Genomic DNA, 13,904 nt, shown 5'->3' with positions numbered 1-13,904 from the left:
TTGATGTGTCGTATAAAGGTTTGACAATTTTGTGCAATTGTGAAGGTTTTAATTGTTCGTTAATCGTGTTTGTCAAGAAGCATTTCGTGTGAATGGTATTGTTGGTGATAAAGTGTTATATTGTGTGTAATTTTCGTATACTGACGAGTTTTGTATGTTTTGTAAATGATTACGCAATCGATGAAAAAGGTAAGAATGATGGATAGTCAGAATAACGAATTTGTTAACATGGCGAACTCGCCAACACAGGAGAACAGTTTGGTGAATAATAAAGTAGAAACCAATTTAATAAGCCGGGAAAATAGTCCGGAACCAGTTCAAATTTTTTCACAATTTTTTCAGAATACGAGATTAACGTTAGAAGATTCTGGAATAGTATCGAACACAGATAGTTTTACGGCTATGACGAAGGAAGTTAGTTTTATTGTAAATGTTAGGGGCGAAAAGAATTTCGAACCACTTAATATGGAGCAGTTGATGAGTGCAATATTAAATTTGGGATCACAAATTGGAACAATTAAAACTGATATGGGAACAATGAAAACACAGTTAGGATCTGAATTTAAAACAGAGATGGGAACAATGGCAACACGGTTAGACTCACGAATAGGGACATGTTTTGAAAACATGAAAGATGAATTAAAGAAAGAAATTAGAGAAGAAGTACAACCGATTTTGAATGCTCACAATAACAGATTAACTTCAATAGAAAATAGACAAAAGGAACAGGATAGAGAACAGGAAGAAAGAGATCGTGTGATAGTACAAAAATTTTCAGAGTTAAATTTACAGCATACACACGATGCGGAAGAAATATTTGAAACAATCGAGGAATCCGTACAAAATGACAAAATAAATAACCTAAAACAACAATATGAACAGTTAACTACTAAATGTGTCAATACCGAAACCCGAGTCGCGACACTTACGGAAGACGTAAATAAACAGAAAGAACAAATAGGTGACTTAACGGAAAAGGTTGAGGAGATTTCAGATAAATTGACAAATCTTAGTTTAAATGGGAACAGAGATTCAGATGATACAGCTCCATTGCCATTTGCAGGAACAGAAGAGTACGAGAATATAAATAAACATGTTGAAAATCAGGGCAAATTTAATGAACGCGTTAAAAGGGAATTTGAGGCTTTACGAAAGCAAGTTACACAAATTGAAAGCGAAATCGTAGGAAAAGACAGTAAAAGAAATTTAGAATCGCCGATAGGGGGGGTTTTGAATAAAGTAATTTATTTCATTTACGAGATGCAACAAGAGAGCGCCATGCTCGCGAACTTGACAATAATCGACATTCCGACTGGGACAGACGCGGTAGGTCTTTGTCGCCACGAGGCGAAAACTTCGACTATAAACACTTTTTAACTGTTCGGAAATTTAAGTTCTTTCGCAATTCTAATAATGACATACATCCATGTGCATGGTTAGATCAATTTATGTACGCACTTCCGCCAAATTGGCCACTGAGTCACAAACTGGAATTTATGTGTGGATATTTAGAAAACGAACCGGCGACGCGCATGCGCGCACTTATTAGAGATTTTAATAATTGAAATGATTTTTATCATGCATTTCTATCGGCATATTGGTCAGAAAACACGGAAGACAGAGTCAAACATAGTCTTATTATGCAGTGTAATTTTAAACAGTCTGAGTTCCGCACGCCGGCAGAATACTTTGAAGACGTGATTCAAAAGAATCAATTCCTTTCCAATCCTAATAGCCCGACTGAACTGTTTAACTAAGCTGCCACAATCGATAAGATACATTCTTTTAGCCGGAAGATGTAAAGACGACATTGAAACTTTTAAGACTTTGCTGCAAGAACTTGAGTATGACGACGACGATGTAACTTCTTGTAATTTTTTCAGTAACGGTAACCACAATAGATTTTCAGAGAAAAGCGATAATGATCGGAACGGACGTTATAACGTTAATTTCGGAAATGAGAGACGAAACAGACAGGACAATAAATACCAGCCTTATGACAATAACAGACGTTCTAACAGAAATTTCAGAGACAATTATAATAATAGAAATTCTTACCGGAATGATCAATCATACGGAAACAGTAATCGGTATCATCAAGACAAACTATTCATACAATAATGGAAATTCTTACTACAGAAATAACCAGGGTAGTAGCATTAACAAGAATTTCAGAAGTGACAGTCGAAATTACACATGAAGTAGTCATGCAGATAGCCATGAAAATAGAAATTTTAATAGCAGACACAACCAAGAATTTACATCTAACAGACAGGAAGGACCTAATTGGCATCCTCCACGTGACAGAAATTCAGAGAGACAAGTGCAAATCGTAGAAAATGATCCGCGAAGTGACGCGAATAATCAAAGACGTGACACAAACAATCGACAATGACTTGTAGCTTCGGCTTCTGGCAGCAATACAGACGGTTCAGAAAGTAATGACACTACGACTTTACACTACGTAGCTTGGAAGACATGAGAGATATTTTGCTAGACGAAAAGGAAAACAATGTAGACACATTTTTACATTCTGTTATTGAAGTATGTGTGAGTAAGAATAAGTTCACTGCGGTTTTAGATTCTGGGAGCCCACTGAATTTTATTAGTGAATTACTCGTAGGTTTTCGTATACGTGTAAGAACTATTGCTTATCCTGTGTTACCTGTTTCTAAAACCACAATTCGAGGAGCTATTTCTGGAAAAAGTGTGGAAGTCAAACAACAGACCAACTTAAATTTCATTTGTCAAGGATATGAATTTTCTGCTAATTTTATTATTGTTCCATTACTCAATACACAAATTATATTAGGTATGGAGTTTCATAACACATATAAAGCAATTTCAAACTTTAAGGAAGGAAGTGTGAACTTGAATGTTGCCGGAATGCCGAGGTGTTTGAAATTTTTCGAGTGAGTAACGAAATCTGAATCAGACACAAATTGTTTAAGGTTTCTTACTTCTGATGTTTTCGCTGAGTATTATGACGACAATGTGTTCATTCATGACAACGACAGTAGATACAGAGACGCGATGGATGATATGATTAATAGTGAAGAATTAATTAATGAAAAGGTTAACAAAGCTGAAGTGACAGATGACGTTGCAAGAGAAAAATTACACCACATTTTGACTTCACATACTACAGTATTTAGTCATCACACAGGAACTATACAAGGCTTACAATATTTATTTAAAGTAAAAGAACACACACACCATTTCGGGGAAAATCATACGCTATTCCTGTGGCTTATAGAGACAAGGTTAAGAAAGAACTTCAATCCATGTTAGATCAAGGCATTATTGAGCCAGCTGTCAGTCCTTATACCAGACCATTACATGTCGTTCTTAAAAAGGATGGGTCAATTCGTTTGGTTCTGGATTCCAGACTGATAAATAATATCATCATTCCTGAAACTGACGGTCCACAAAATTTAGATGAACTTCTTCAACATTTCCGTGGAATTAAAGTTTTATCCACAATTGATCTCCGTGCAAGTTTTTGGCAAATTGAACTCCACCCTGATTGTTAAAAATACAGCGCCTTTTTAGCCTTTGGTAACTGTCATCAATTTCGGAAATTACAATTTGGACTTACTGTATCTTCAGCAGCATTCATTCTTGGTTTAAATGAAATTTTACCTGTTTATCTTCGTAACAGTATTACTTCATATGTTGACGATATTCTTATTGCTAAACGTTCTTGGAGTGAGCACAACAAAATTTTGGATTCGTATTTTTGCAAGAGTTGGCATTACAGTGAACTTGGGAAACTCTGAATTTGGTCGTTCTCAGGTGAAATTTCTTGGTCACATTATTTCAACAGAAGGTATCTTCCTGATCCAGAGATACGAGACGTTATTCGTAATTATGCTGTTCCTACTACTAAACGTGATGTTTGTAATTTCCTTGGTGTCTGTAAGTTTCTTAGATGCTTTGTTAGATTGGACAATTTGGCCACACCTCGTTTATGTGAACTTTCTGGAAAGAATTCTAATTGGTGTTGGGATGAGGAAGCTCAATTAGAATTTTGTTTGGCGATGGACTCATCATACAAAGGCCTAGGTGCGCACTTATTTCAAGAGATAGAAGAAAACAACGTTGTAGTACAGAAAACTATTGCATTTGGAAGTCGTGTTCTCTCTAAATCAGAAAAGAATTATTCGATCACAGAACATGAAGCTTTGGCTGTTGTTTGGGCTTTCACAAAATTTCGCATCTTTTTGTATGGCAGACATACTAAGGTTTACACAGATCATCGAGCTCTGGAATTTCTTACGTCAACTAAATTAACACATGGAAGATTATCACGAAGGGCACTGTATCTACAGGAATTTGATTTTAGTGTTGTTTACATCCAGGGTTCTTCTAATATTATTGCTGATGCTTTATTACATGCACCTATGGGTTTGAAACAAAGTGCTGAGGAAGACTGCAAAGAAAACAATTATTGCTTGATGTATATTCAAGGTGTTGCGTTTGAAAATTTCATGTCGTCTTCGCTCCAGGACATCGCTAAGGAAGCAAAACAAGGATCCAATCTGGAAGGACATTAAGGAGAAGTGGAGGAGAAAGGGAAGCGTAGTGATTAGACAGTATTATTTAGTTCGTAATGATGTTCTTTCTAAAAGAAATTCGGTTGACAACTCTGTTTGGTTAGTTTGCATTTCTGATGAGAGGGTTAATAAATTGATTTGGTATACACATTTCAGCTATGCACACTTTGGTCCATGAAAATGCTTTCATAAATTACGAGAAAATTGCTACTTCAGTAATATGGAAAAACGTATTCGATTTGTTCTTGCTAAATGCAAATTATGTCAAACGGCTAAGCCGCCAACTATTTCTCACAGAGCACTGTTGTTTCCTATCATTCTAGCGAGATTAAAGGAAATGGCTGCAGTCGATTTGTTCAGTCCAGTGGTTTGTTCTACTAATGGTTTTGCGTACATTATGGTAGTAGTGGAAATGACATCAAAATATGTGTGTTTTACACCTTTACGCAAAGCAACAACTCGTTCAGTATCTAATGCTTTCATCAAACATTTTCTTAAAGAAGTGGGACATGTTGATAAAGTTATATCAGATAATGGATCACAGTTTCGCTCTAAAATTTGGCTTCATACTCTACGGCGTTGTAAGATTAAACCAATTTTCATTTCACTTTTTCATCCTCAATCTAACCCGTCAGGGAGATGGATGAAGGAAATTAATAAATTGTGTCGTCTTTATTGTCATCATAATCACGGAACGTTGGATCAGTATCTTCATATTTTTCAAAACATTCTGAACGAACTCCGTAATGATTCAACTTCTTTACCGCCTATATTGATATAAAAAAATAAAGCACCGACAAATCGTATTTCTGAAATATTTCCTTTTCCACCTACTCGGAAACTGCGGCATTCTGAAGTTGTCAACCTGGCACTACAAAATATTGCATCTGCGGTTGCTAGAAGAGAGAAATCATCTAAACGTCGTGGTCGTTTAAAAACTTTGTCAGTTGGTCAAAAGGTGTTAATTAAGTCTCATCATTTGTCTCACAAAGGAAAAGGCTTGTGTCGCAAATTTTTTCTGCCTTATAGCGGTCCATATATAGTTCGCAAAATTATTCATGATAACACTGTTGAAGTAGAAACTCTTAAATCACGGCGCTCTAAGGCAATACATCATATATCGAACGTTAAAATTTTTGTGGAATGACATACTTTTGAGAAAATTAACAGTTACACGTAAACATGCAGAGAACACAGGGATACCGCGCCGTGTTCTAGCGACAGCACATACACAAAGCGACAGTCAGTCCGCGCGCCGCAGAAGGGAACCGTTGACCGCAAACAATTACTTCCTACGTCACGCCTACCTACAGCTAATAGATGGCTCAGTGCGAATGCACTGACAGCCGTAGACAAATACACAGTCTAATTACTCCGGTTAAATTCAGTATAAGGCTATAGTCACTTGATAACTTGTGATATTAATGTTCAGTTTTCCCAGGATACAGTTGTATAAAATCTTTAAGAACTACAGGTAAATTCTCTGTGTGTCCGACATTAAGAAGACTTGCTATCGAGAAAATTTCAGGAAGAATGTAATTTTGAGGAAGAAAGTAATAAACTAAAAAGGTAACTATTAACTGAGTTTATTTTTCAGGTAACATAAGTCTACTTAAGTATGTACTTTATACGTAATTCGCTGCTCGCGATTACCTGATTTATACTTTGTGTTAAATTTTATGCTCTATGAATTTACTTGTGCAGCGACATGCTTGCGCATATTTGCTGATTTTGACAATGTTTTATTAATGAACAGGGTTGTTACTTGTGTGTATTTTGCAACACAAGGCTGCTATTCTTATTCACTGATGTCATATTTTTCATTACGTGCCTGATGTGCCTATTTATTTAAATTATATTTGGCATCTCCCTCCATGAACCATGGACCTTGCCGTTGGTGGGGAGGCTTGCGTGCCTCAACGATACAGATAGCCATACCGTAGGTGCAACCACAATGGAGGGGTTTCTGTTGAGAGGCCAGACAAACGTGTGGTTCCTGAAGAGGGGCAGCAGCCTTTTCAGAAGTTGCAGGGGCAACAGTCTGGATGATTGACTGATCTGGCCTTGTAACAATAACCAAAACGGCCTTGCTGTGCTGCTACTGCGAATGACTGAAAGCAAGGGGAAACTACAGCCGTAATTTTTCCCGAGGGCATGCAGCTCTACTGTACGATTAACGATGATGGCGTCCACTTGGGTAAAATATTCTGGAGGTAAAATAGTCCCCCATTCGGATCTCCGGGCGGGAACTACTCAGGAGGCCGTCGTTATCAGAAGAAAGAAAACTGGTATTCTACAGATCGGAGTGTGGAATGTCAAATCCCTTATTCGGGTAAGTAGGTTAGAAAATTTAAAAAGGGAAATGGATAGATTAAAGTTAGATATAGTGGGAATTAGTGAAGTTCGGTGGCAGGAGGAACAAGACTTTTGGTCAGGTGAATACAGGGTTATAAATACAAAATCAAATAGGGGTAATGCAGGATTAGGTTTAATAATGAATAAAAACATAGGAGTGCGAGTAAGCTACTACAAACAGCGTAGTGAACGCATTATTGTGGCCAAGTTAGACACGAAGCCCACGCCTACTACAGTAGTACAAGGTTATATGCCAACTAGCTGTGCAGATGATGAAGAAATTGATGAAATGTATGATATAAAATAAATTATTCAGGTAGTGAAGGGAGACGAAAATTTCATAGTCACGGGTGACTGGAATTCGACAGTAGGAAAAGGAAGAGAAGGAAACGTAGTAGGTGATAATGAATTGGAGCCAAGAAATGAAATAGGAAGCGGCCTGGTAGAATTTTGCACAGAGCATAACTTAATCATAGCTAACACTTGGTTCAAGAATCACGAAAGAAGGTTGTATACATGGAAGAGGCCTGGAGATGCAAGAAGGTTTCAGATAGGTTGTATAATGGTAAGACAGATATTTAGGAACCAGATTTTAAATTGTTAGACATTTCCAGGGGCAGATGTGGACTGACCACAATTTATTGGTTGTTACCTGTGGATTAAAACTGAAGAAACTGCAAAAAGGTGGGAATTTATGGAGATGGACCTGGATAAACTGATAGAACCAGAGGTTGTACAGAGTTTCAGGGAGCGCATAAAGGAACAATTGACAGGAATGGGGGAAAGAAATACAGTAGAAGAAGAATGGGTAGCTTTGAGGGATGAAGTAGTGAAGGCAGCAGAGGATCAAGTAGGTAAAAAGACGAGGGCTAGTAGGAATCCTTGGGTAACAGAAGAGGTATTGAATTTAATTGATGAAAGGAGAAAATACAAAAATGCAGTAAGTGAAGCAGGCAAAAAGTAATACAAACGTCTCAAGAATGAGATTGACAGGAAGTGCAAAATGGCTAAGCAGGGGTGGCTAGAGGACAAATGTAAGGATGTAGAGGCTTATCTCTCGAGGGGTAAGATAGATACTGCCTACAGGAAAATTAAAGAGCCTGTATCTAATATTTTCTGGGTCTCATGAACAAATAAAGCGAGTTGGGTCTCACACGATCGCTGTTCCCGAAGTCCATGTTGATTCCAACAGAGTAGATTCTGGGTTTCCAGAAATGACATGATACCCGAGCAAAAAACATGTTCTAGAATTCTACAACAGATCGATGTCAGAGATATGGGGGTATAGCCGAATGACGGTCCTCTTCTGAAGTCACGCGTGGTCGTCCCTGCACTGGTCTTTGGGACACAGTTTCGGTCTTTATAAACTGCCGCCGCAACCGAGAAACAACAGAACGATTCACACTAAGTCATCGGGTCACATCATATTGCGACTGTCCTGCCTCCGTTCTCCCTGTGTTTCTCCACCGCAGAGAGTCTGGTAGGCATCTTCTCTGCGCCATACTGCACAGTCTGTGACTGTGTACACAGCGATTGTGGATGTGGGACTAGCCGGAGAACACTACCTCGTTTCACAGGTGCCCTGATGTCGTCACTGGCATTGTAAGAAAATGTAGGCCCTACAGCCGTCTTTATGATCTTATTTATTGTGTGGCTACCAGATTCGGCGCATCAGTGCGCCACCTTCAGAGCTTAGTTGATGCTGAAGGGGTTATCAGCATCAACTAAGTTCTGAGGGTGGCGCTGTGATGCGCTGGAACTGGTAGCTTGTAATGCCGGAAATGCATATCCTCCTATTTCCATCTATTGCAGGTCGTGTGGAGAACCAAAGTGTTTAGGATCTTTGGTAGTGTGAACTCTGCCGCGTGGAGCGCAGGCAGAGCAGTCTGGCTGGAGTAGGGCGGTGGAGCAGGTGTGTTGTGTGAAGCTCCTGCGAGTTGCCGCGCTTTCGGGGTTTGGCAGCATGTAATTGCACTCGACTTGCTATGACAGTTTCTGGCACGGTGTCGCAGGCGGGAAACATTAGCTGGCACACATTAAGAGCCCGTTTCGCCTGGTGACCGTGTCGAGAAGAAGGCGCGCCAACATCCAGCTTCTCCAACAGCGACGACCGACAATTAGTGATTGTCGCCACCTCCTCGACCGACGACTTCAAACCTTCAATCAACCAACAAGGAAGACTGAAAGCGCGTAAAGTTTTAGAACTGTATGGCAGACCTCGGCTTTTCAAACTGTTCCATTTGCATCACTAAAATACAGCAACTTAGCATGAACCTTGGGTGCTCATTGTCCCAATTGCATTACCAAGCAGGGTCCCTTCCCTTTCGAAATGAACCCGAGTGTCGTTGAAATTCAAACGCCAGCATTAAAATAATATCGTTCCATTTCACTGCTTTAATTTCAAAGTTCAGTTAAAGTATTCATAGCTGGCTACAATATTTAGATTACACGCACGAATTAAGAGTGCGAGTTTTGTTACCGTATTTTAGCTTACCTGTGACGGCAGCTCAGCTTGGTACGTACTAAATTTTACTATTGTTAATTGTTCTGAATCATTTAATGCAACTTCAAAGTTAAATCTCTTGTTTCTAAATTCCGTAGATTCAAGTAGCTTTTGAGATGATTGTTGAGGTAGCCCAAGACTAACCTTCTTTTATTTTATTTCCTAGTGCTTCAGAAACAAAGTTCACTATTAATTTCAGTCACTAAATTAACTTTCAATTTTCCAGTTTTATTAATTCTTTTGCTAAATTAAGTCAGAGTGTAGCGAAGTTTATTATTCCTGACAAACATTCAGTTTTCACACAACACGTGTCAGCCTTCAGTTGCCACGCTTTTAGTGCTGATTATATGTGCATTAACTTTTCTTTTTCAGTTATTATAGTAGTTGTCCATAGGATTGCCGACGGTAATTTTCCCCAAATCTCAAATATCTAATTAACGCCAGTTAATTTTTAACGTAACGACCGCACATCACTCTTTTTCAAAATTAATTTCCACCAATTTCATTTGAATTTCTCCTTTCATTTAGATGTAACCCTTTCCTCCCTCTTTACCGACAGATTAACTTCAGTGACGATTGCTTTTCCCAAATTACCATTAGGTACACGCGGTTTAATTTTTCACTGTCATTAAGGTCGATAAGTGAGGGGGAGGTTACAAGCTACACAGTTAATAAGATCATAAGGACGGCTGTAGGGGCTTCATCTTTTTATCATAATGAACGGCCATGGAGACCAAGATCTCCAGTGAAAAGGACGGACATACAAAAACCCATCGATGGCATGGTTGTTCGTTGACCGGAATGCCATCTTCTGAGCAGAATAAGATCGTGCGGGCATCTGGTTGACAGTTTGTATCATTATATTGAGAAATAGACGCGGGAGGGGGAATAACGGTTTGTCGCGTTAATTTTGGACACAAAAGTAAATTAAAAATTTCTACCACAAGGACCACTCCTTGCTCCATTTCTCTTCAGCTTCTACGAAGCAGACATCCCAAAAACAAAATCAAGGAAGTGATTCGTGAGTTTCTCCCGGCGTATTAGATAATCAAAATATCCACGGGTATGCTGCCAGTCTATAGTGTCCAACGGGCACAATATTTCGGCGATCATACATGTCGCCATCATCAGGTGAACTGACGGACTGAGCTCCTGTGAACGTGCCGGCACGGAGATCCGTACGCTATGGCTGCTCAGAGGGAACTGGGTTCGGTCGCGGCGGCGGCCGATTTAAATACCCTCCGTCCGCGGCGCGTTCCCTCCGCCGTCCGCACCCCGCGCCACGGTCGCGCGGTGGAACAGATTGCGACGGCGTCTGAGATGACGTCGGTGTGATGGCTCTGTCCGCCGTGGTCGTCACACCTATACGTTTGCTCGATTTACTCTTGATTAACCCGATCGCTGGTTCCCAAGCCTTGCTAAGATTATAGTCACAGTCACGATTTATGAGGTCGTCATTGGTGCGAATTTCCATGGCCTCTCTAACAACGCTGTCCCAGTATCTCGACGTCTGTACCAGAATCCTCGTACGGTCATACTCCATGGCGTGATTTTCCGACAAACAATGTTCAGCGACCGCCGACTTGCTCGGATACATCAGTCGAGTGTGCCTCTGGTGTTCACGGCATCGATCCTCGACGGTACGCATCGTCTGACCAATATACGACTTGCCACATTGACACGGAATCTGGTACACGCCGGCCTTCCTCAAACCGAGATCATCTTTGGCGCTCCCCACCAGTGCACGAGTTTTATTTGGAGGACAAAACACAGTTCCGACCCGGTGTTTCTTCAGAATGCGGGCGATTTAAATGGATGCAGGAGTGGACTAGAGAAAAAAAGAAAATACTGTGCCGTGTATCATTCAAGAACAACAGGGATTTGACTTGCCACGCAGAACATGGTCAATGCTAAACAGGGTTAGAACTCAACATGGGAGATGTGTATATTTTTTACGGAAACTGCGTAAGTAGCCATGCCTTCTTGTGACTGCGGAGAACCACAGACCGTCGTCAGACACATCACAGAAGAACTCCCCACAAGATCACACGACGGCAAACTTCGTGCTGGCGACTCTAGAGTGGACAGTTTACATAAATGCTCTACATGTTTTAGATTTTACTAGGATATATTAGGATGTATATTCTATGAACTTATTTATTTTTTCAATGTGTCAAAAGCGATACGATAAATAAATAATGTCACAGAAAGTCATTCAGGTTCTCTCAAATTTGTATGATTAGATAGGATGAGAATCTTGCGAGAAAAATCGGAAACGCGCTTACTGTCACCGTTACACATCTCGCGTTGTCATGATGAGAAAAGGACGAGAGAGATATGGGCGCTTAGGGAGGCATATAGACAGTCATTTCTGCCTCGCTCAATACGCAAATCGAAGAGGATTGGAAACTGTTTATGTTGCTACCAGGTATGTTGGCCATACGCTGTTAGTGGGTTACAGGCTATAGAGGCTGAGGAATATAAATATATTTTTGGAAATACGCGGAAAACTACAAATCAGATTAAAAAAGTTTGGAATGAAAGTTGTTCACACCCAGTGACACGATACTCGATCCCCTGCCCCCCTCCAGGAGGTGGGGGGGGGGGGAGTCAAGTTTGAAATCGTGAAAAGGAACCCCAGTTTCTGTTGCGGATTCTCCAGGAAGAATACGCAGGCTGACTTTTGCATTAAAATATTTTACAGTCCGTAATAGATAGTGCTGTAATCGACAAAAATGGAATTGCATTAAAAACTATTTAAACACACATCAGATAAGGATCCCAGGAGTTAGAAAGGATGTTTTCCTAAAACCTTCAATAAGAAACCGGTTTTGTAGCAAAAAAGATTTGATTCTCCGAAACACAATTACTTGGTCCACATTTTTGGTGTAATTTCTTTCATATATGATCCTCGACGTCCTTTAGTTAACGCGGATTATTCACTTACCAATAACGCCTATTATGCCTATTCATTTGGCGATTTGTTTCATCAGAGGAAAGTATCTGTGAAAGAAAATCTACATAGGCTGCTAGTTGTTATTGTATCCAACTGCAAATCTTCAAGCGGTTTTGAAAGCCGTCCCCATGTAGTTCTTATGCAACGATAAGTGATGCCAATCGAATCTGTGCTCAAGCAGTATTTGCAGAACACTTATTTGCGAAATTCCTGAGTATATTGCGATTTGTACAGAAGTAAAGTATTTTTGCTATAAAAGCCGGTTTCACATTAAAGATTTGAAAATAATTGCATTTCTAACCACCTGGGACCATAATCTGATGTGTATTTCTTGAGATGTTACCACTTTTCAACGGCTTTTTACCCATTTTGACTTTAGTCGATTACAGCGCCATCTGTCACGTCACACCCTTGGAGGTGGGGCACGAGGGTCGAGTTTGGAGTCATTGGATGTCACTCTTCGAGACGAACAGCTTGTATTAGAACATTCTTCTTTTTAATCCTGACCGTGTGCAATTATGTAAACACGTAATGGAGGATGCGTTTGGCGTATTCTACGTGGGTAGACGTTCCACAGTACCTCCAATGTTTGCAGTTCGCCGTTGCCGATGTCTTTCCCCATCCCTGCAAAGAGACGTCTGTTCAAGGGAGTCGCACACAGACTGACTGCGACGGCTTGTGAAGCAAGAGACCGACGTTACGCGCCACTGAACTGCTGTGATACTCCTTATCTGCTGGCGTCACCTACAGTAGGAAAATAACGCCATTGATAAAATACGTGTTTACCGGGTATAACAGTCACGAGTGGAAGAATGTGGGGTGTAACTAACTACAGGGTGTTTCAAAAATGACCGGTATATTTGAAACGGCAATAAAAACTAAACGAGCAGCGATAGAAATACACCGTTTGTTGCAATATGCTTGGGACAACAGTACATTTTCAGGCAGACAAACTTTCGAAATTACAGTAGTTACAATTTTCAACAACAGATGGCGCTGCGGACTGGGAAACTCTATAGTACGGTATTTTCCACATATCCACCATGCGTAGCAATAATATGGCGTAGTCTCTGAATGAAATTACCCGAAACCTTTGACAACGTGTCTGGCGGAATGGCTTCACATGCAGATGAGATGTACTGCTTCAGCTGTTCAATTGTTTCTGGATTCTGGCGGTACACCTGGTCTTTCAAGTGTCCCCACAGAAAGAAGTCACAGGGGTTCATGTCTAGCGAATAGGGAGGCCAATCCACGCCGCCTCCTGTATGTTTCGGATAGCCCAAAGCAATCACACGATCATCGAAATATTCATTCAAGGACGTGCGATGTGGCCGGGCACCATCTTGCATAAACCACGAGGTGTTCGCAGTGTCGTCTAAGGCAGTTTGTACCGCCACAAATTCACGAAGAATGTCCAGATAGCATGATGCAGTAATCGTTTCGGATCTGAAAAATGGGCCAATGATTCCTTTGGAACAAATGGCGGCCCAGACCAGTACTTTTTGAGGGTGCAGGGACGATGGGACTGCAACAT

General features: G+C 40.3%; 1 protein-coding gene across 2 annotated transcripts in view; it reads right to left on the bottom strand.

The window, feature by feature from the left end:
* LOC126473439 (solute carrier family 22 member 7-like) overlaps positions 1-13,041 on the bottom strand; it is a 555,641-nt gene extending 542,600 nt beyond the window's left edge. Inside the window, exon 1 of one of the 2 annotated variants that reach the window (XM_050100485.1) lies at positions 12,951-13,041. In XM_050100485.1, coding sequence (XP_049956442.1) covers positions 12,951-12,992 — 42 coding nt within the window. In that variant the 5' untranslated portion in view covers positions 12,993-13,041. The remainder of the gene's footprint in view (positions 1-12,950) is intronic. The other variant, XM_050100484.1, reaches the window with a different exon arrangement.
* Positions 13,042-13,904: the final 863 nt, after the last annotated feature.

The sequence above is a fragment of the Schistocerca serialis genome, chromosome 4, assembly GCF_023864345.2.
Source record: "Schistocerca serialis cubense isolate TAMUIC-IGC-003099 chromosome 4, iqSchSeri2.2, whole genome shotgun sequence".
Lineage (NCBI taxonomy): Eukaryota > Metazoa > Arthropoda > Insecta > Orthoptera > Acrididae > Schistocerca > Schistocerca serialis.
Note: the sequence above shows the minus strand (reverse complement) of the source record. Positions and strands in the feature narration are given on the sequence as shown.